The sequence below is a fragment of the Lygodium microphyllum genome, chromosome 9, assembly GCF_053477565.2.
Source record: "Lygodium microphyllum isolate KBCC chromosome 9, Lygodium_microphyllum_v1.1.10, whole genome shotgun sequence".
Taxonomy (NCBI): Eukaryota; Viridiplantae; Streptophyta; class Polypodiopsida; order Schizaeales; family Lygodiaceae; genus Lygodium; species Lygodium microphyllum.
Window position 1 is genome coordinate 26,927,101 of NC_141143.1, and position 22,669 is coordinate 26,949,769.

General features: G+C 43.8%; 1 protein-coding gene across 3 annotated transcripts in view; it reads left to right on the forward strand.

Annotated features, from left to right (window-relative positions):
- The first annotated feature begins 376 nt into the window (after positions 1-376).
- The window catches only part of ERA1 (Prenyltransferase family protein), a 74,892-nt gene continuing 52,599 nt past the window's right edge, over positions 377-22,669 (forward strand). The window contains exons 1-2 of one of the 3 annotated variants that reach the window (XM_087684441.1): positions 377-615; positions 703-789. In XM_087684441.1, coding sequence (XP_087540567.1) covers positions 488-615; positions 703-789 — 215 coding nt within the window. In that variant the 5' untranslated portion in view covers positions 377-487. The remainder of the gene's footprint in view (positions 616-702; positions 790-22,669) is intronic. The other 2 variants (XM_087684440.1, XM_087684442.1) reach the window with 2 other exon arrangements.

Sequence of the window (22,669 nt, forward strand, 5' to 3'; positions counted from 1 at the left end):
ATCGGGTTGGAGTAATAACCCTAAAGGCCATTCATGATGTCACGATCATTATAGTCATTGATTCATGGTGGGCGTTCCACTTTTCCCAACCTCTCCTAGTCCAACTCGTGTCACGATTGTTGATATTGCAAACAGTTGCATGCATGTAACTTCACACATCGGGCTGGAGTAATAACCCTAAAGGCCATTCATGTGTCACGATCGTAAATAGTCATTAATACACGTGGGCGTTCCACTTTTCGCAACCTCTCCTAGTCCAACTCGTGTCACGATTGTTGATAGTCATTATACACGGTGGGCATTCCACTTTCCCGACCTTCAATATGACATACACATTTTGCCTTTGTAGATATTCATATTGTTAACCATCGACACGAATACGTGGTCGCATTTTTAATTAAAAAAACCTTGTAGCGGATTCGCACATAATTAACGTTTAAGATAATACTTTCAGAGTTCACTCTGTGAGAGAGAGAGAGAGAGAGAGATGGCGTCCTCCATCAGAGACAAAAATGCTCCAACAAACACACAGATACAACAGAAGGATCTGGAGGACAAAGTTGCCGTCTTGTTGCAAGCATTCGCTTCTGGATCAGCTCATCACCATTCTATGCTGTGAGTTGCTCCGATGGCGCCATTTTATGTGCTTCTTTCCAGGCTTTTATGCCATTCATTTATCTGAGCATAATCTCGATATAACAGGCTGGAACTTTGGCGTGAAGAGCACTCAAGCTTTCTCTTTAGAGGACTTGAGCGCCTAAGTCCCAGCTTTTGTGTCCTGGATGCAAAGTGAGTTGCTTTTACTTTGCTACAAAACTAATTTGACAGTTCTTGAAATTGAGATTTGAAACGACCAAGTTGTTAATTTAAAGTCAAACAGGTTTATCTTATTTAAAGGCAAAGAGGTTTATCCTTCCATTGAATCACTAAATTGTTGGGCATTCAGATACTTAGCTGTCATGTAAAAATATGAGAGTATTGAAGCTATGAATTAAGCATGTAGACTTACCATGATCTCTTGTAGGTGCAACCAAAATGTTTGAGTTGGTGACATTTGAGCCTATACACCTAAAAGAATAAGTTTCATGTGACACTTGGTATGAGCTGGGGTTTCTTTATAAGATGAGAATAGAAAAATGAAAAATCAATCTCTTTCCGTTGATGAATAGTTGTCGATATGTCTTTTTTCTTATTATTGAGACGACTAAAGAGCTTGAGAAGAAGGGCTTGTGATGAATGTATAGGTCTGCTATCCTATAAAACAACGAAAAAAGAGGGCATATGGATATATTTGATCATGGAGTGGGGGATGATGATGTAGATGAATGGGGCTAACTTTAGGCTATTGTACAAAAGTTTATAACTAAGAAAATTGATGTAAAATTAAAAAAAAAGTGTTTTTTTAATAAGAGAAAGGAAAGAGCTAATGCAAAAAGAAGAAGTGGAGTAGTGCAAGACAAGTTTTCAGCCACAAGTCACAAGGTATGACCAGTGGTAAGACACTAGAAAGCTTGTGTGATAAATATCCTATGAGAGTGCTATGAAAGAGAAACATGAACATAGAGGGAAGCACACAGAGAGAGAGAGAGAGAGAGAGAGAGAGGGAGAGAGAGAGAGAGAGAGAGAGAGAGAGAGAGAGAGTAGAAGATGAAGGAAGAATACTGCACTCACTAAAGAAGCATGTTGATACAATGGAGATGGATTAATCAGTCCTTGCACGTAGTCCAAAGCATCAGTGAGAGCGCCAAATTAAGCTAATGACAATGGCAATATCAGGTACGGAGAGTTGAAGTGTGTACTTACAAAGGGAAGATTGAAGAGTGTGTGTCTGCCAAGTGGGGGAGAGTGGCCATAAATGTCCCAAATTTGGTTGACCTGTACTAGTAGATACCAAAAAAGCTAGTTGATCAGTATTTAATGTTGGTCATTGAAGAAAAATACTAGAAAAAATAGGGGTGATCTTGAAAAAATCCCACAAATGACAAGGACAATGTCTAGTAGGTGTAGATAGATTGTGGAAAAGAGTAATTGGCCTAGGAATACACACAGGAAGCCAAAAAATAAAGAAAATGCACGTAAACTTCCAAAGCTTCTATGTCTTCGTCAAATTCTGACGGGAGCTCATAACTAGGAGATGACAGATTGATATAACTAATATAGATAGGCCTATATCCCCTCCTAGATCCGGGGGTATTTGAGGACCCAATAACCTCATCTGATGAAGCATAGAAGCCTGGGGCAAAGGCTTCGTGAAGAGATCAATTGCGTTGTTCTCCGTGGGACAAGAGGCCACCTCTAACTCGGAATCCATAATCGTCTCTTGAACATAGTGATACAGAACCTCAATGTGCTTCGTGCGAGGATGAAACATAGGGTTCCTTGCTAGAGCTAGAGCACTCTAGTTGTCCAACGTAGCTTTGTAGGTCTAGATTGAGGAAAACCAATCTTTGCAAACATGTTGTGAAACTAAATGACCTCCAATGTTGTAGAACATAATGCATGATACTCTACCTCCGTAGAAGAAAGGGCCATAGTAGGTTGCTTCTTGCTGCTCTACGAGATAACTCTCAATTCAAGGAAGAATGCATAACATGTAGTGGAGCGGCACGAATCCACATTACCCTTAGTCTGAATTGCTTCAACTAGAGAGAGTAATCCTCTCTTCATACATGATATGGTAGGATCGAGTCCTTTATAAATGATGAAGAACGCGCAGGGCCGCTTTTTAATGCTCCTAAGTGGGAGTCTTTATGAAAAAAGACAATAATGCCACAATAAAAGAAACATCTGACTGAGTGTAAATAAGCCAGATGAGGGAGCCAACAAGACACGTATAGTGGGTGGCATCTATAAGGGGAGCTCCAATTGCCAAAAGCTTAGACTTTGGGTTCATGGGGCAAGAAATAGGCCAATAATCGGCCATGTCAAACTCCGAGAGAAGCTTAGAAATGTACCTATGTGACGAAATAAAAATGCACTGTGCCATTTGATAGATCTCGAAGCCAAGGAAGAAACGTAGGATACCAAGATTCTTCATGTTAAACTCTTGTCGCAAAATCTCCCGAGTACAATCAATCTTGTGACTAGAGCTCCCTGTAACGATAAGATCATCCACACACAAGATGAGCAAAACACACTTGTCACCCGCAACCTTGAAGTATAGGTTTGGGTCATGAGTTGATCGACGGAAGCCACACTATAGAAAGAAACGATCAATTCTTTGGTATTAAGCAGAAGGAGTCTGCTTCAGGCCGTAAGAGGGCCTTCTGCAATTTGTAGACATGGTCCTCCTTCCCCTGCACAAGAAAACCTGGAGGTTGTGAAACATAAATCTCCTTTTGAAGTGTTAGAAGTGGTGTAGCAATGGAAGCATAGACAAGTGCTAAAATAAATTGCTGAACACAAGACAGAAGAGAAAGAAAATAGAAGAACACTGCAAAAGAAGAGAACTTAGAGATGTGCTCAGAAAATGGAATCCATATACCAAACACAAGAATGATGCGTATAATAGTGAGTCACTGGTTACGTGGGCACTGGCATTGGCTCCTCTCTCCAATAGGAAGACCACTTGAAGAATGATGATGATTGAACGAGGAGGAGGAGAAGCCCTTGAATAAATAGGCCCAAAATATGTCAAATATTGTAGTTGGTTGGCGAGCATTAAAGCATAAAATGCCACAAAAGCCACATAAAAATCACTAAAATAATGCCTAAATAATGAGTAGTGTGCCCAACCCAATTGGTATACACAAACTCACAGATGAGCTGACAATCTTGCTAACACCCTCTCTTAGATCATGGGTGATTTGATACAATACAATGATAATGATACAATGAGAATGACTCATTATAGTCCATACAACAGAGAACCACCAGAGTAGAACCATGGATACCTAAGTAGTGGGTGATCAAGCCACCACCAAGGTGTCTCGGGGAGAATCTAATGTTGATGTCAATCATACCAGCTCCTAAAAATAAAGAAGAGTCATAACTGATCTCTGTGTTTGTTAACAATATCTCGTAGGAGCATATAAGACTATTCTGTCAAAAATGCCTCTGAATATATATGACTATGGATTCTCTGTCTTTGGCCAAGACTGTCAAAGTGTCCCCTCATGTGAGCTCGTACTAGGAGCAATCCCTCTCTTTGTTAAATAACAACCCATCATGAACTTGGATGTTAATCCTAGCTCCAGGATTGGAACCTACTGGATTCCGATCGATGCATTAGGAACGTTCCTCTCTGGAACTTGTGCACCTACATACTTGTATAGATGAGGCACATCTGCCCCATCTCACCGCCCTCTCACACTCGCTCTCCGGCATTGGAGAATTATGAGGAATGATCGCATCACCTGGACTAGAAAGAAGTAGAGAAAGGGGTAGTCAAGCCCTTCCCTTGATCTAAAGAAGCGGATCCCTTCTATGCCTTCTCCTTGGCTGGAGGTTTGGAGTCGGAATCTAAGGAAGATGATGACTCATCGAAGGATTTCGTATCTTGAGTCTTCTACTTCTCCTTCTTCTTTTGTGAGATTGCTAACTTCTTCTTCGGTGGAGGAGGAGGAGGGGGAGGAGCTGAAGACGAAGAAGGGGTGCTAAGAAGCAACTTGGAAGGAAGGAGAGGAACTGAGGGTGGGGGAGGGTCAATTGATGATGAAGAATCACCTAGAATAGAAACATTAATAGGATCCTCGGAGGCCGAAGCCTTGCCGAAGATCACATCCTTGCTTACCTTAAGCTTTTGTGTCTTTGGGTTGTAGAGTTGATAGCCCTCTGTGGGAGTGTTGTAGCCTACGAAGATGAGCTTTTTGGACTTTGAGTCAAGCTTCGTCTTCCTCTTCTTGTCTATATGGACAAATGCATCATATCCAAAGATGCAGAAGTGAGACATGGAGGGCTTTCAACCAAAGAAGGCCCTGTAGGGAGTCATGTCCAGTAATGCAAAAGTCGGGGAACAGTTGTGGATGTGAATTGCAATAGCCACTACCTCACCCCAAAGGGAATGAGAAAGACCTTGATGATCGAGAGCCATCTTCAATATGGTCCGATTTGCACGCTGCACTACACCATTCTCCGAAGGTATGTTTGGATGGGTATACTCCACTTGAAAGCTGTGATCCCTGCAAAACTAAGAAAAGAGGTTAGAAGTAAACTCTCCACCATGATTAGCTCATACGCCATGAACTTTGAAAGTTGTTCATGTCTCCACAAACACCTTTCACTCGCAAAAACGGAAGTACATCTCACTCTTGTACTCCAAAAAAATAAGGCCACACATAACAATTGAAGTCGTTGATAATCAACATCAAATACTTGGCCTTCCTAAGGGAGGCCTTGTTGCCCATAGGTTTGCAAAGATCAGTGTGAATCAACTCAAGCAGGATTGAAGCTCTCCTAGTGGCAACTTGGGGATGAGGTTTATGTTGCTTGCCCCTCAAATAGGTAGGGCAATGTGTGAATAGGAGGGAAGTCAGAAAGTCCCTTGACTATCTTCTTCCAAGAAGTTGGTTGTATAGTGTTGTCGCAACGCGTAGGGTTGAAGGTCACCACAGGGGTTTGGCAAGAGTATGTGCGAGACAAAGCATACCTAGAGTGTCAACAATGTGTTGGTACACAAAGAATAAAATGTATTTATACTTAGGGCACGTAAGGGTGCTTTTATGTGTACAATGTGCGTGTACTATACACGGGGTTTAAAGCGGATCTTTATCCCAACCACCTCCCACTTAAAGGTCCGATGTGAATCTCTAACCAACTCCCACTAGTCATATGCAATGCTCGTGCTGAGCTTTGCTTAGACTTTTAGTGAGAACATATACAGGGTTGTCTTGTGTTTTGATCTTGGTCAATGTGATTTGACCATCTTCCAAAATCTGTCTAATGAAGTGATATCGCACGTCTATATGTTTTGTGCGTGAATGATACATGGCATTCTTAGCCAAATACACAGCACTTTGGCTATCACATCCCAAAACTGTAGTATCCATAGACATGCCGAGATCCTCTGCAGGTCTGCTCAACCATATCTTCCTTAGAAGCTTCAGTAGTTGATATGTATTTAGCTTCAGTGGTACTGAGTGCAATGATGTTCTGTAACCTGGAGCACCAAGACACTGTTAGCAGAGTATTTGTCAGCTCATGTGTGAGTCTGAGCTTGATCTGGGCTGGGTATTTTTTAAAGGTATTTTAGGTATTTTTCTGGTGTGGCATTTTATGCCAGTGGAGCATTTTTATGCACCAGCCGGCCAGCTTTAATGCTGTCCGACCAGCATTATTGCTCCCCACTTTTTCAGCCTATTTATACTCAGTGGCTCCTCCTCAATCAGTCACTTCATCTTCACCATCTGCAGACTCTGTGGAGAGAGGAGCCAGTGCCAGTGCCCACGCAGCCAGTGACTCACTGTTGTATGCGACTGTCTCGTGTTCAGATATATGGATTCCATTTCCCGTGCATACATCTGAGTTCTCATCCTTATTGTGTTCTTTTCTTTTTCTCTTTTTGTCTTGTGTTTCAGCAGTTTATTTCAGCACATGTTTATGCTTCCACCGCTGCTCCACTTCTGACATGGTATCAGTTTTCAGGATTTGTGTTTCTGCTGTGTTTTCTTGCTGATTTCAGGACTGTTTTGTACCCCTGCTGATCAGACGACTGCTGTCGCAGCCAGGCGACCTGTTTTGGGGCTGTTTTCAGCCTGCGTTTTTTGCAGTTTTGCCATCGCTTGCTGCCTCCGTACCCTCTGTTGCCTGCGTTTTTCATCTGCAGCTGCTGGCGACAGTTTTCTACCTGTTTTTCTCCAGTTTACAGCCTGCGTTTTGCTGATTCAGCATCTCTCGTGGCTGGGTGACTGTTACTTCAGGCCGTTTTCTCTGTTTTTGGCAGTTTTTGACTGATTTTTTGACTTTCTGCAGCGGATTTTGTCTTCTATTGATCAGATTTTGGGTTCTATTGCATGTGAACTCTCTTTTTCTGTAGTCTGTGCTTGTGTTTTGGCTGTGTTTCCTCTCTAAATTCCATCTCTTCTCTACTTCTCTTCTTATCCTCTTCATATGGCTCCTCCGTGCACTTCCACTGATGATAATTTACATGGACCTGATTATCTCACATGGAGTGCTGTCATGAAAGCTTGGTTTGTGCAGAAGCGGTTATGGTACATCGTCTGTGGAGCTATGCCTCGACCTCTCTGTCCTTTTCCTCTTTCTGAAGACTTTGATGAGGACAACCATGAGGAAGCGGTACTCACATGGGACTCGGACGATGCCCGTGCTTACTCGGCGTTGCTTCGGTGTATTTCTAAAGCGGTCTTACCGGCAGTTACCTCCTGTAGGACGTCTCCTGAAGTATGGCAGAAGTTGCAGCAGATGTACGAGGCACCTTCCACCATGCGGGCCGTCACACTTTATGGCCAGCTCTAGCAGATGAAGTTTAAGCCGAAAGATACTATTCAGTCTTTTCTTCTTCGTGTTACGCAAGTACAGGACCAGCTTTGGCACATGCAATCTGCTCTTCCCGAGGTGCATCTTGTCGGGACGGTCCTCTACAAGCTCCCCCCGGAGTTTGATGGAGTGGCCAATGCTTTGCGGGCGCAGACATCCTCGACTCCTGTCAGTTTTACACATATGACCTCGATGCTTCTTGAGCATGAGACATCCTTGAGATTACAGGGGCGGCTTCCGGCACATTATGGAAACGAGGCTTATGTAGCTTCAGAGAGGGATAACGGGAAGAAGAAGTCGAAGGACCAGTGTTACCACTGTGGCAAGAAGGGACATTTGCGGAAGGACTGCACGTCGTTAGCGGCTTCCAGGAAGAAGGAGCAGAAGACAAAGCGGGATGTTGACTCTACGGATGAGTCCTCTCCTTCATCAGACTCCGACTTAGATCCTCCGACGAAGGTGAAGTCCAAGGCGCGGAAGGGATCCTCTTCTTTGGATCGCGGGAAGGGCTTGGTGGCCCCTTCCTCGGCTGCTTTCTAGTGGTGGTGATGAGGTCATCCCTCACGACTCTCTTGTGCCAGAGAGGGAGTGCGAGCGGGTGTTCAGATGGGGCAGCCGCGTCTCATCTATATTTTTATACAGGTGCACAGGTTCCAGAGAGGGACGTCCCTGACGCATCGACTTCAGTCTGGCGGAATCAAATCCTGGAGTTGGGATTGACATCCAGGTTCATGCTGAGCTGGTTATCTGACAGAGAGCGGGAGGCTTTCGTCTGGAGCTCACATGAGGGGACACTTTGGCGGTCTGGCCAAAGGCGGGGAATCCATGGTCACCTATGTTCAGGGGCATTTTTGACAGGATGGTCTTGTATGCTACTGCGAGACATTGGTGATGGACACAGAGACATGCTATGATCTTCTCTATTTTCAGGAGTTTGGTACGATCGACATCGACATCAGGTTCTCTCCGAGGCACCTTGGTGGTGGCTTGATCACCCACTGCTTGGGTATCCATGGTTCTACTTGGTGGTTCTATGTTGTATAGTTTCTGATCCCTTTTCATTGTACTATTGTATTGTATCAGATCACTCATGATCTGAGAGAGGGTGTTAGCAGAGTATTTGTCAGCTCATGTGTGAGTCTGAGCTTGATCTGGGCTGGGCATTTTTTAAAGGTATTTTAGGTATTTTTCTGGTGTAGCATTTTATGCCAGTGGAGCATTTTTATGCACCAGCTGGCCAGCTTTAATGCTGTCCGACCAGCATTATTGCTCCCCACTTTTTCAGCCTATTTATACTCAGTGGCTCCTCCTCAATCAGTCACTTCATCTTCACCATCTGCAGACTCTGTGGAGAGAGGAGCCAGTGCCAGTGCCCACGCAGCCAGTGACTCACTGTTGTATGCGACTGTCTCGTGTTCAGATATATGGATTCCATTTCCCGTGCATACATCTGAGTTCTCATCCTTATTGTGTTCTTTTCTTTTTCTCTTTTTGTCTTGTGTTTCAGCAGTTTATTTCAGCACATGTTTATGCTTCCACCGCTGCTCCACTTCTGACAGACACAACCCCACCGGCAAATGTGAAGACATACCCGTTGGTGGACCTACGAGTGTCCAAGTCACATGTCATGTCTGCATCACAATAACCCTGCAAACTAAGTGCACCTTGCCCATAGCATATACAAATAGTTAATTTCTTTATAAGATGAGAATAGAAAGAGAGAAAAGCAGCCTTTGTCCGTTGATGAACAAAGTACATTGATATGGCTTGGTTTTTATTATTGATATGGTAGAAAAGTTCGAGAAGGACGGGGTTACAATGAATTTATAGGCCTATTGTTCTATAGAATAGCAGCAAAAAAAGAGAGAATATGTTGTAGCCAAGTTTAGTCTATCTTCAGCTACTGTACAAGAATTTATAGCTAAGAAAACTGTTGTAGAATGAGTAAAAATGAGCTCTCTTTATATAAGAATGGAAATAAGTGGAGTGGAACAACACAAGTTTCCAGCCACATGTTATGAGGTATGATAAGTGGTGGGATACTTGGAAGCATGTGTGACAAGCATTTCGATGTTAAGATATATGACAGTGTAGAGAGATAGTAGGGTTTATGGGGAGAAACACAAAGTGTGTATGACAAACACTGAGAGAGAAGAGAAACTCAGAAATACAAAAGAACACGGTGACAATGCATTGAATCATACTATGAGAAGAAAAGTGGATATAGTGGAGTGGAAGCTTAGAAGATGATTGCACTGTCTTGTCTGAAGTAGGCAGCAACACCTGTGGGGAATCTGCACAGTGAAGGGAGCAAAATGCAATCCTTGGGGTAGTGGGCTGTTGAAGTAATCACTAGAAGGTGAAGCACAGCTATTGAGGGAGTGAAGTGTAGTCCTTTGATGCCGTGAAGAGGACCAGGTTGCAAAACATAGTAGTAGAATACAAGAGTAAAACGCCATAGTAGAACGTGGCAGTAGGATGCCATAATAAAATGTAGTAGTAAAACATGGTAGTAGAACACCATAGCAGAATGTGACAGTAGAATGCGACAGCAGAATGCCATAGTAGAACAGTAAAAAATGCCACTGAACATATGTGACTATGGCTTTCTTGCCGTTGGCTAGACCGCAAAGTGTCCCCTCATGAAAGCTCATACTAGGAGCCAAAACCACGCTCTGTCAAATAACTAGCTCATCATAAACTTGGATGTCAACCCAGCTCTAGGTTTTGAACCTGCAAGACTTTGGTCGAGATTCGTCAGGAAAACCCCTCTTGGGAACCTGTACACTTGTATACTTGTATAGATGAGGCTCTCAGACCCCATCTCACCATCCTCTCACACTCCCTCTCCGGCATTGGAGAGGTGTGAGGAATGACCGCATCATCTGTACTAGCAACTTGGAAGGGAGGCCCTTGCAAGGTTGTTGGGATGTAAAGGTCCTTTATTCACGATGTAAAGGTCCTTTATTCACCTCCATGTACTTTACACGTGTATTGTTATGTTGTACAGGTGAATGCACCCTTACGGGCCCTAAGTGTAAATACATTTTATTCTTTGTGTACCAACACATTGTTGGTACACCCAAATCTGTTCGTCACTCTTACTTTCACTCTCACTCACCTGTTCACTTCCTCTGCTGCAAATCTTCACGCTTCTGCTACCCGCGCGCTCCAACAATTGGTATCAGAGCTGAGGTTAAGGTGCTCGCGCTCCTCGAAGTCCGTGTGAGACAGCACCAGCTCTTCGCTCGCGAGAAATCAGTAAGTTGTCACTCATACAGGTCAGGTCGTCACTGTTTCAAGCACGTGTATGTGCTGGACAGTCAGGCGACTGTTGCAGGTCACGTTTTGTGCAAGCGACAGCCTGATAGACAGGCGACAAGTCGTTTTTGACCTGGCAGGCAGGGACAGGTCGTTTTTGATCAGGTGGCAGCCAAACAGGTCACGAGCAGCCAGGACAGGTCGTTTTAGACCATGCAGGCAGTCACGAACAGGTCACGAGCAGCCAGGCGCAGGCTGCACAGGTCAACGCTGGTCACAAAAACTGCAGTGACAGGCTGCGTGGCACCAGGCGCAGGCTGCACAGTCACGCAATGCAGTTTCGGCACGTTTTCTGAGCAGGCGACAGCTCACGCAAGGCTGCGTGGCATCTGACGGGCAGCGCGACAGTCAACGGCTGCAGTTCGACACATTTTTCTTCCAGAAATTTTTACATTTTTCTAAGGTTTACTGCAAGCAACCCTTTGGCCACTGACGGGAGTTCGCGCACGCAAGCACAGTTCTCAGATTTGGTCAAATTTGAACCTGGAAATTTGGGGCTTTTCCCAGATTTGATGCTGTTTATGCTTGACAGTGACATCTGTGTCAGAAATTGCAGACATTGTGCACATTGACCTCAATTAATTTGGGGATTTTTCAAAATTTGTTGGAATTTTGCTCATCCGAGTAAAATTTCTTGGCATTGGACCAAGGAAAATTGGGGCTTTTCATGTATTGATGCAATTTTGCTCAGCTGAGTCAGTTTGGGTGACATTTGCGCACATTTGGACCTGGAAATTTGGGATTTTGTGCAGAATTTGATAAATTTCTGCATTATTTGCCTATGCAGTGGTTGGTTTATGTCAAAACAGCAAAGGATTATTGCTGGTTATGCAAGAACAGCAGTGTATTTGCTGATTTAGCTTGTGCTCTTGCAGTTCAGTGCTTTTACACTTGTACTTGTGAAAAATGGCTGCAACTTCTTCCAGTTCTGACATTAAAAGTTTGATGGAAATCAAGCGATTTGATGGTCAGGGCTTTGATCTTTGGAAAGATCGTATGCAGGACATACTGTTCTTAAAGGATTGTGAGGATGCTTTGCAAATGGATAAACCCGCACAAATGTCTGAGGCGGATTGGGCCAAAGTCAATAAAAGGGCTGTGGCTTATATAAAGATGGGTGTCACTGATGACATTTTGATAGACATTAAGGGTTTAGACACTGGTCATGCAATATGGGAGAAGTTGAAGACTACCTATGAGATCACCACACATGTTAATCAGGTGCATTTAATGCGTAAGTTGGCGAATATGCGGCTGGATGAGTCCAAGCCTGCAGCTGAGCACTTGAGTGCATTTACTGGCATTTTAAATTAGCTCAAGGATGCAAGTTTGGATTTTGATGATAAGTTGAGGGCGATCTTTTTGATCATGACATTGCCTGACTCTTGGGAGACTTTGGTTGTTTCTCTCAGCAATAACCCCAATCTCACATATGATGGTGTGAGGGGTTCGATCTTGAATGAAGAAATTAGACGTAAGTCTAGTGGAGAAGGCAGCAACTCAGCTTATAATGTTAGAGGCAGGGCTGAAAAGAAAAATGCAAATGCTGGACAGAGAAGCAGGAGCAAGAGCAAAGGAAAAGAAAAGAGTGATGTTACATGCTATCAGTGTGGTCGGAAGGGCCACAAGAAGCCTGATTGCAGGTATTACAAGAAGGAACAAGAGAGAAAGAAGAATGCAGGAGACAAAAAGAAGAAAAAGGAAAAGACAGATGCATTTGAGGCAGGTAAAGGCAAGGAAAAGGCCAATGTGGCCTCTAGTGTTGTCATAGAGGAGCTCTCAGATGCAGAGGCTGATGTATTATGTGCAGTGGATTATGATGCCCTTGTATGCCACATGCAGGATATGCAGATCACCAAGGCTGATGTGATTGATGCACTTTTGTTAGTTGATGATTGTGTCACTCAGACTTGGATTGTAGACTCTGGTGCCTCTTTCCATGTGACTCCATGCTTGGAGTGTTTTGCTACTTTTGATGCAGGCTGTTATGGCAAGGTTTACCTTGGAAATAATCATGCTTGCAGCATTGATGGGATTGGCACCATACACTTGTCTTTGGATAATGGGCAAGAACTTGTGTTGAAAGATGTCAGATATGTGCCTGGCATCAAGAAGAGTTTACTATCTGTTGGACAGCTTGACTTGCATGGTTACACCACACTGTTTGGTGGTGGTTTGTGGAAATTAAAAAGGGGTTCCATGCTGATTGCTAAAGGAACCAAGAAGGGCACTCTGTATTGTCTGCACTGTAAAGCCTTGAATGGCAAGTTTCTTGCAGTTGCTGAAATTGGCTGTCATTTGGAGTTATGGCATAAGAGATTAGGCCATATGAGCCAGAAAGGTCTTGATGTTCTTACCTCTTTGAAGAGGGTTGATGGAAAAGGCTCCAAACTTGATTTTTGTAATGACTGTCAGTTTGGAAAGCAAATGAAAAATTCCTTTTACTTTGGTGTCTCCCGTAAGTCAAATGTATTGGACTTGGTGCACTCTGATGTATGTAGCATGCCTTTGAAATCGTTGGGTGGTGCTGCATACTTTGCCTCTTTTATTGATGATTGTTCCAGGAAGATTTGGGTTTATTTGTTGAAAAAGAAAAGTGAAGTGTTTGCTGTTTTTAAAACTTTTCATGAATTCGTGACTACTCAGACAGGTAGAAAGTTGAAATGCTTGAGAACTGATAACGGGGGTGAGTTCACGTCTAATGAATTTAAGTCCTTTTGTGACTTGCATGGGATCAAGAGGGAGCTTACAGCCCCTTACAGCCCTTCTTCGAATGATGTGGCTGAAAGATACAATAGGACTCTATGTGAGAGAGTGCGGTGCATGCTGTCCATTGCTAATCTCCCTCATGAATTTTGGGGAGAGGCACTTAAAACCGCGGTTCACATTTGCAACCGCTCTCCAAACATGTCCCTAAATAATGGCATTCCTGAGGAGGTTTGGTCTAGCAAACCGGCCTCATATGACCATTTACGAATATTTGGCTGTGATGCTTTTGTGCATGTTAGAAATGAGCTGAGGAATGAGCTTGACCCGAAATCCACCAAAGGCATTTTCATGGGCTATGGTGATGAGGGTGAATTTGGCTATAGAGTGTGGCTACCTCAGTCCAAGAAAATTGTTTGCAGCCGTAATGTTGTGTTTAATGAGGCAAAGTTGCTGAAAGGTACTTTAGCCTCTGATGAAGACATGAAAAAGGTCAAATTTCAGAATTCGCAGCCACCTATTACTTCAAATGATGAGCCTCATGGTGCTGTACCACAGGCTGAAACTGATGATCAGCCGGTTATCTTTGAGCCAGATGATGATGGACAGCAAATAGAAGCACAGGGAGGTCATGGACAGCAAGATAGACTTGCTGATTATGAAAATGCAGGTGCTGGAAATGAAAATGAAGGTGCTGTACAGCATGAACAGCATGCTGAAAATGGCTTACAGCAGCCAATAAATGCTGAAAATAACATGCCTCCAGACGTAGATCCGATTCCTGAGAATGTAGATCTTTGGGTACGCAGGTCTACACGCCTTAGAAGGCAGCCAGATAGGTATGACCCCTCTTTGCATTATGTGATGCTTACTGATGAGGGTGAGCCTCTGACATATAAAGAGGCTAAGTCATGCAAATTCAGCAATAAGTGGGAGCTAGCTATTAGGAAGAGATTAAATCTCTGTATGCTAATGATACTTGGGATCTTGTGTCGTTGCCCAAAGGAAGAAAGCCTCTTCCAAACAAATGGGTTTACAAAGTAAAGACAGTTGATGGGAAACCCAAGTACAAGGCAAGATTGGTTGCCAAAGGGTATGCACAGAAGGAAGGGATTGACTTCCAGGAGGTCTTCTCACCTGTCGTGAAGATGACCACACTACGTGTGCTTTTTGCTCTCATTGCTGTATTGGATTTAGAGCTGTACCAAATGGATGTGTGAACAGCTTTTCTGCATGGTGACATTGATGAGGAGATCTACATGAAACAACCCGAGGGTTTTGTAGTTCCTGGAAAAGAGCAGTTGATGTGTAAACTAAAACGCAGCTTATATAGGCTGAAACAAGCACCACGGCAGTGGTACAAAAAGTTTGGCACTTTTATGCTCTCTCATGGGTTTACGCGCAGCCATGCAGACCATTGTTTGTATATGAAAAAGGATACAGATGGCAGCCCTATCATACTTGTTTTGTATGTGGATGATATGTTGCTAGCTGGGAAGAGAAAGACTAGCTTGGATGCTCTCAAAGATCAGCTGAAATCAGCTTTTTCCATGAAAGATTTGGGGAATGCAGAGCATATATTGGGCATGAGGATTCGTAGGGATAGAACGCAGAAATTGCTGTTCTTATCTCAAGAAAAGTACATTGAAAAGATATTGGACAGATTTAACATGGCTGAAGCTAAGCCTCTTGGAGTATCCTTACCTCCATACCTTAAGCTTAGTAAAGCCAACAGCCCAAAAAATGACATGGAAGCCAATGCTATGAAGGGAGTCCCTTATGCATCAGCTTGTGGCTCTCTTATGTATGCTATGGTGGCTACTCGTCCAGACATTGCTCATGCAGTGGGAGTTGTCAGCAGGTTTATGTCAAATCCTGGCAAACCACATTGGGAGGTTGTTAAGAGTATTCTTAGATACCTGAAGGGTACACAAAGAAAGTGTATTTGCTATGGGCAGGGTGCACTTAATTTGCAGGGTTATTGTGATGCAGACATGGCAGGTGACTTAGACACTCGCAGGTCCACTAGCGGGTATGTCTTTACAGTTGCCGGAGGGGCCGTCTCTTGGTGCTCTAGGTTGCAGAACATTGTAGCATTGAGTACTATTGAAGCTGAATACATATTAGCTATTGAAGCTTCTAAGGAAGCTATATGGTTGAGCAGACTTGCAGAGGATCTCGGCATGTCTATGAGTACTCCAGTGTTGGGATGTGATAGCCAGAGTGCTGTGTATCTGGCTAAAAATGCCATGTATCATTCACGCACAAAGCATATTGATGTGCGATATCACTTTATCAGACAGATTCTGGAGGATGGTCTAATCACATTGACCAAGATCAAAACACAGGACAACCTTGCAGATGTTCTCACTAAAAGTCTAGGCAAGGCTCAGCATGAGCATTGCGTACGACTAGTGGGAGTTGGTTAAAGGTTCACTCCGGACCTTTAAGTGGGAGGTTGTTGGGATGTAAAGGTCCTTTATTCACGATGTAAAGGTCCTTTATTCACCTCCGTGTACTTTACACGTGTATTGTTATGTTGTACATGTGAATGCACCCTTATGGGCCCTAAGTATAAATACATTTTATTCTTTGTGTACCAACACATTGTTGGTACACCCAAATCTGTTCGTCACTCTTACTCTCACTCTCACTCACCTGTTCACTTCCTCTGCTGCAAATCTTCACGCTTTCGCTACTCGCGCGCTCCAACAGGGAGGCCCTTGCAGCCATTGCTGGGCCCACATAGGTGGAGCCTAGACCTGATCTTGGAGATGAGGAAGACTCGCCGAGAGAGTCGTCACCCTTCGTCACCGTCCGTTCCTGCTCTTGTTGTAAACTTGCTAATGTCTTGGAGTCCTTCTAGAGGTGTCTCTTCTTGTCACAATAATAGTATTGAGACTTGTTCTTCTTTCGCCGTATGGCACCCCTCTCTGAAACTAGAATATCTGAATCACCAAGAGACAACATCCTCACAAAAACTTGAAGCTGAGCATAGCAAAATGCCATAAATGGCAGCAGGTCGGCCAGCATTTAATGTTGATCGACCAGCATAAAATGCCCAAAATAGACATCATAAAATGCCACATAAAATGTCTAAATTATCTAGGAAATATATTGGTGCCCTCGCCCATTGAATTGCAAGCATGGACTCAACCATGAATTGACATATCTGCTAATAGTCTCCCCCTCTGCGAGAGAGGGAATCTCAAAAACTCATGGAGCATAGACTTGAAATTATTCGATGATGAAGGAAGTGCCATCGAAGATATCGAAGGACTCCTAGAGGTGTCATTGGTCATGCTGAAGAAGGTATTTGGGGTGTGGAAGATATTGAAAAACTCACGGAGCATAGACTCGGAATTGTCTGATGATGAAGTGCCATTGGTCATGTTGAAGAAGATATTTGGGGTGTCGAAGATATCAAAGAACTCCTAGAGGTGGCCTCTTGAGCTTGAGTAGTTGAGGGTGGGAAACCGTGAGGCTCATGCTGAGCCAAGGATGGGCAATAGTTGGTGTCTTGCAATGGAGTGAACTGTAGAGTTGAAGTAATGGAAGGTATTGAATAGCCATTGTCTCTTGAAGGAGTGGACTGTTGAGGGGACAATAGCCAACAATCACTCTCTCTTGGTGGAGTCGACTGCAAAACCACATGTTGTCGAGATGACATTTCTAAAACCCTAGAAGAAGTAGAAGCAACCTTTGTAGCACATTGTGGCAGTCGCACCTAACGATCCTCCTTTTGTTCGATAGGACTTGGTGCGCATCGGATGCATCTTATTGCCTTGAGCATAAAAGTCTAAAAGCCAGTGCATAATAAATTGTGTGGCCTAGCCTAGAGAGGTCCATGTCGGCAAGCATTGGTGGGAGGTCCGGTGATGCTAGAAGAGGAGCACCCAATGGTTTGCCCATTTGCTTGTGGAGAAGTCATAGCATCAGATTATCAACATGTAAAAGGAAGGGTGGGAGGGAGAGGAAGAGAAGGGTATCTTTGTCTCCCCAGTAATGCAATGCGAGGGGGAAATCAATAGATGATGCCGATCCGACAACTGGCCTTTGCCTTCCTTGATGAATAGGATCTTTAGCTCTTTGAGCTCCTACGCTCTAATAGCATGTCAAGATATGCGACGGTGCAGAGAGATAGTAGGGTTTGCGGAGAGAAAGATTTGCGGAGAGAAAGACAGTGTGTACAGCAAACAGTGAGAGAGAAGAGAAACTCAAAAACGCAAAAGAACATGGCGATGATGCACTGAATCATGCTATGAGAAGAAAAGCTAATACAATGGAGCCAAAGCTCAGAAGATGATTGCACTGTCCTGTTTGAATTAGGTGGTAGCACCTGTGGGGAATCTACACAGTGTGGAGAGTGAAATGCAGTCCTTCGGGTAGTGGGCTATCAAAGTAATCATTGAAAGGTGAAGGACAACTGTCAAGGGAGCAAAGTGCAGTTCTCTAATGCTAGGAAGAGGACTAGACTAGAAAATGCAGCAGTAGAATGTAGCAATAGAACGCAGGAGTAGAATGGCGTAGTGAAATGTGGCAGTAGAACATGGTAGTAGAATGCCAGAATAGAACGCCGAATGGGAATGCATGGAAGGTGGAGGTGGCCATGAATTGGAATGTCCTTCAATAGGGGTGTGAGTAGTAGTGGCAAGGAGAAAGAAGGTTGGCGGGATGACGGAAGAAGAGTAGTGAATGAATAAGAAGAGAGGTGAGAGTGTGGAATGAATGAAGAGGCAGCCTATTTCTAGGCCTTAGTTGTTTAGGGTGGCACACCATTGTGTGGGTGTCCACTGAAAAAGTGCCCATAATGAGGGCATTAGCCCTTTTTGGGGTTGTTAGTGCAAAACCCTGATTGAGCTGGATACACGAAAGATGTTGGGAATAAAGGCCCTCGTGCTTTTAAATGTGCTCGGGTGTGAACACACCCTTAGCACTTGTACTTACACATATATATCTATCTAAAAACCTAAAGGCACACACTCATCATTGTACCTACATGGACACACAGCTGCCTCATGGACTACGCACAGTTATTGGTCAAATCCGCATCTTATCCCACCACCTAAGGATTGAGACAAGCAGATACGAGGTAGATACCACTGTCTGTTTCGAGGGGGTTTTGGACCCCTGAGACGGATCATGCAGTTTGAGGATCAGAGAAGCTTGGGATTTTTCCTCTTGGAGCTCCAGAGACGCAGAGCAACAATTCTACGGAGTAGGAGGCCCCCACAGCTCGGCTCACATAGACAAAGAGCAGTCACTGACTTTTTCACTGATACACGACAGAGTATGGCAGATACCACTACTACTGCCACACAGTCTACAGGAGTACACCATCATTGGATCTCATCTTCTGTAGGTGTCCCTCTGGATAGAGCAGTGGCACTTAGCCGGTCTAGGCGCCCACGTCCACCCGGACGAAGGCCTAGACATCCACACCATAGATAGATTAAAGCCATCATTGAGCGCCACAGGAGATAGATGCCGAGACGCCTCAGCCATACAGAGATACACCTCCCTAGAGAACAGACATATCATTGATGGAGAGTTTTCCTTTCTCTACTCTCACTTTCAGATCATTGACATGTTTCACTTTTATAGGACACTATTTCAGTCTTATAGGCATGTTTGTCATCTTTTTCTCGTTCCAGATGAGAAACAAACCACCATTGTATGTACTGCTTTGGTCTCATAGGCCACATTCGCCTTTTAGAGACGTTAATATACTCTCTCTCTCTCTCTCTCTCTCTCTCTCCATGACTAAGGAACACCCACTGTCTTGATCTTCGTGCCTAACCCGTCACTACAAACTGGTATCAGAGCTGCGGTTGAGGCATTTGTACCTCTCGGAGATTGATCAGGACAGGCAAGCAGGTCGTGAACTGCAAAAGGCTCTAGCGTGGAGAGTGTGCACCTAGCCCTAGCGTGGAGAGTCTGGAACTGTAGCGTGGCAACGCTGATGTCGGACACTGCACGGCTCAGTGACGACTGGCAAGTGGGGCGACGGCTGGCAGTGGGGCAGCGAATGTTTGGACTGGTGACGACCAGCAGTCGCCGACCAGGCCAGCGCAACCATTGAGATGTGACTGGGCAGTTGCAGCGACGGGCAACTGCAGCGCTGATGACAGAAGTGGGCAGCGGGCAGCGGGCAGCGGGCAGCGTGTGACGGGCAGCAACTGACGGGCATCCAGCGGGTGGCCGTTTGGCAGGCGCGATAGGTCGTGGACCTGAATGGCACCCGCAATTCTTCTCTTTTTTCTTTTTCAAAAATTTTGAGTTCGCTTTTACCTCCTCTCCTCCGGGTGTTCTTGCGCGCAAACACAATGTGCAAATCTGTGCAAGTTTAGGCCCTGAAATTTGGGGCTTTTCCCGAATTTGGGGATCTCAACTCAGAATTGGACAATCTGACTCAAAAATTGCAGAGTCAGTGCACATTTGCCCGGGAATTTTGGGATTTTTCACATTTTAGTGAAATTCTTTCAATTTCATTGAAATTAGTGCATGCAGGACTTGGAAAATTTGGGGATTTGTCCAGATTTGGTGCAAGCAAGATGCAAGAGTGATATCTGTCTCAGAAATTGCAGGAATTTGTGACATTTTGTCTCCAACATTTGGGGCTTTTCATGTACATGCACAAATTGGGCTGAAATTTCCCTAATTTCTCGACATTGATGCACATTGGACCCTGTGCAATTTGGGGCTTTTGCAGTTTGGGCAAAATTTGTGCAGCATTCGGTCATTTTATGTATATGCAGGTTCAATTCCATGCAATTTGGACATTGACACTTGGTAAAATTTGGGGGTTTTGCTGAAATTGCTCTATTTTGGCAGAATTGGCCTGTTCTATGCATGACAAAGAAAATGCAGATGTGTGGTTGATGCTTTGAGCACAAAAATTTTGGGGCTTTTGACTGTGTGTGTCAAATTTTATGCCCGTGGGTACATGTACAACAGAAATTGCAGCTAAAATTTTGGATTTCTCATGTAATGTGATGCATATGCCCTTGGAATAGTTGTAATCAATTGTGGAATGTTGTAGCACATGGTTTGGTGCTTCTGAAAATTTAATTACAGATCTGAAATCTGTGCTTCTATGTTGTCATTTATTGCTACTTGGTACTTGTTTGTACCTTGGTTACTTGGGTAACTGTTTTGGGCCTGCATTTGCTATTTTTTGGTCACATTTGGGCTGAAAATCATGGCTGGCAGTAGTGACAACAGTAATCTCATGCACATAAAGAAGGTTGAAGGAACACATAACTTTGCAGTTTGGCAAAAATAGTGCTACAATATCCTGTTGCAAAAGAAGTAGGCAAAGCCGATCAAAACCAAAGGGGCAAAGCCCACGGACATGGAATAGGAAGATTGGGATGAATTAAATGAGTTTGCACGCTCAACCATCGAGCTATCAATTTCTGATGCCTTGTTGTTCAACATTGAAGGTTTGGATTCTGCAAATGCTGTATGGACTCGACTTGAAGAACTGTATGCATAGAAAAGTGCTGCAAGCAAAGTGTATTGGCTGAAAAAGCTCATGGATTTGCGTATGAAAGAGGGTACAGCAATGTCTACTCAATTGAGTGAGTTTAACTCTATTTTCAGCTAGCTGGTTGCCTTGAAATTTATGATTGATGAGGAATTTAAGGCTACTTTCTTGCTTTACACTCTACTAGAGAGTTGGGATACATTCAGGACTGCTATGAGCAATGCTAATGCGATTCTTTTGTATGCTGATGTAGAGAGTAGGGGCAGATCATAACAGAAAGGCAATCTTGATAGCAAGGGACGTAGTAAATCGAGTGGTAAGGATGCTGAATGCCATCATTGTGGCAAGAAGGGTCACTTTAAACGTGACTGCTACAAATGGAAGAAAGATAAAAGGAAAGGGCAAGAAGACAGATGATAGCAAGGAAGAGAAGAAAGAGGGTCAACCTAAGAAGAGCAGTGTCAAAATTTAAGAGGTGAATGTAGTCACTCATGACAGTGACAATGGGAATGACTTACTCTTGGTCTCTTCACACTTTGGTGCACATGCTTTACTTGCAGATACAGATGATGACATGCATACGTGGATTTTTGATTCAGGTGCTTTCTTTTATGTCACCCCTTATCGTGAGTGGTTCTCTGCCTATATAGGGGGTCGAAATGATGTTGTCCATCTTGGGAACAACTATGCATGTGACATTGCAGGTATTGGTAGTGTGCAGTTACAGTTTGAGCATGGCTCTATCTTTACACTTCAGCATATACGGCATGTACCTTAGCTCAAGAAGAGCTCGATTAGCACAAGGTAGCTAGATGATGATGGTTTTCATATCACCTTTGGTGATGGAAAATGGAAGATTTGTAAGGGATCTGGAGTGATTGCCAGAGGTTGTAAAAGTGATACTTTGTATCCTCACCATGTATCTAGTATGAGTGATCATTTTGTTGCCATGACCGAGTAGCCAAGTGTTTCTTTGTGGCATGGCTGGTTGGGACACATGAGTCAAACATGAATGAAAGTGCTTTATTGTTTAGGTTACTTGCCTTGTCTTCGTTATGCTGATTTTGAGCATTGTGATCATTGAATTTATGGTAAATATGCACAGACGTCTCATAAAAAGTCTCTTTCGTTGAAATCTTCTCTTCTAGAGTTAGTACATCCGGATGTATATCAGATGCGAGGATTATCTTTAGGGGGAAAGCAATATTTTGTCACCTTTGTCGATGATGCACACAAAAGGTATGGGTTTACCCTATTCGTAGCAAGGATGAAGTGCTTGACAAATTTAAAAAATTCTTGGCATTGGCTGAAAATCAGACAGATAAGACACTTAAGTATCTTCGCTCTAACAATGGTGGGGAATATGTATCCAAGGCCTTTCAGGCATTTTGTGACAGCAAAGGGATCAAGAGGGAGCTCACTACTCCTTATAATCCACCCCAAAATGGAATTGTAGAGCTTATGAATCGGACCATACAGGATAAGGTCCGTACGATGCTGTCTTATGCTGCATTTCCCCATGGTTTTTGGGCAGAGGCTGTTATGATAGCCATACACTTAATTATTCGGTCACCAAACAGGTCTTTGGGAGGGGGAGTTCCCCAAGAAGCATGGTCGGGCAAGCCACCTTCATATGCTCACCTGAAAGTGTTTGACTGCGAGGCTTTTGTGCACATTCGTAAAGAAAAACGCAGCAAACTTGAGCCAAAGTCCTGTAAA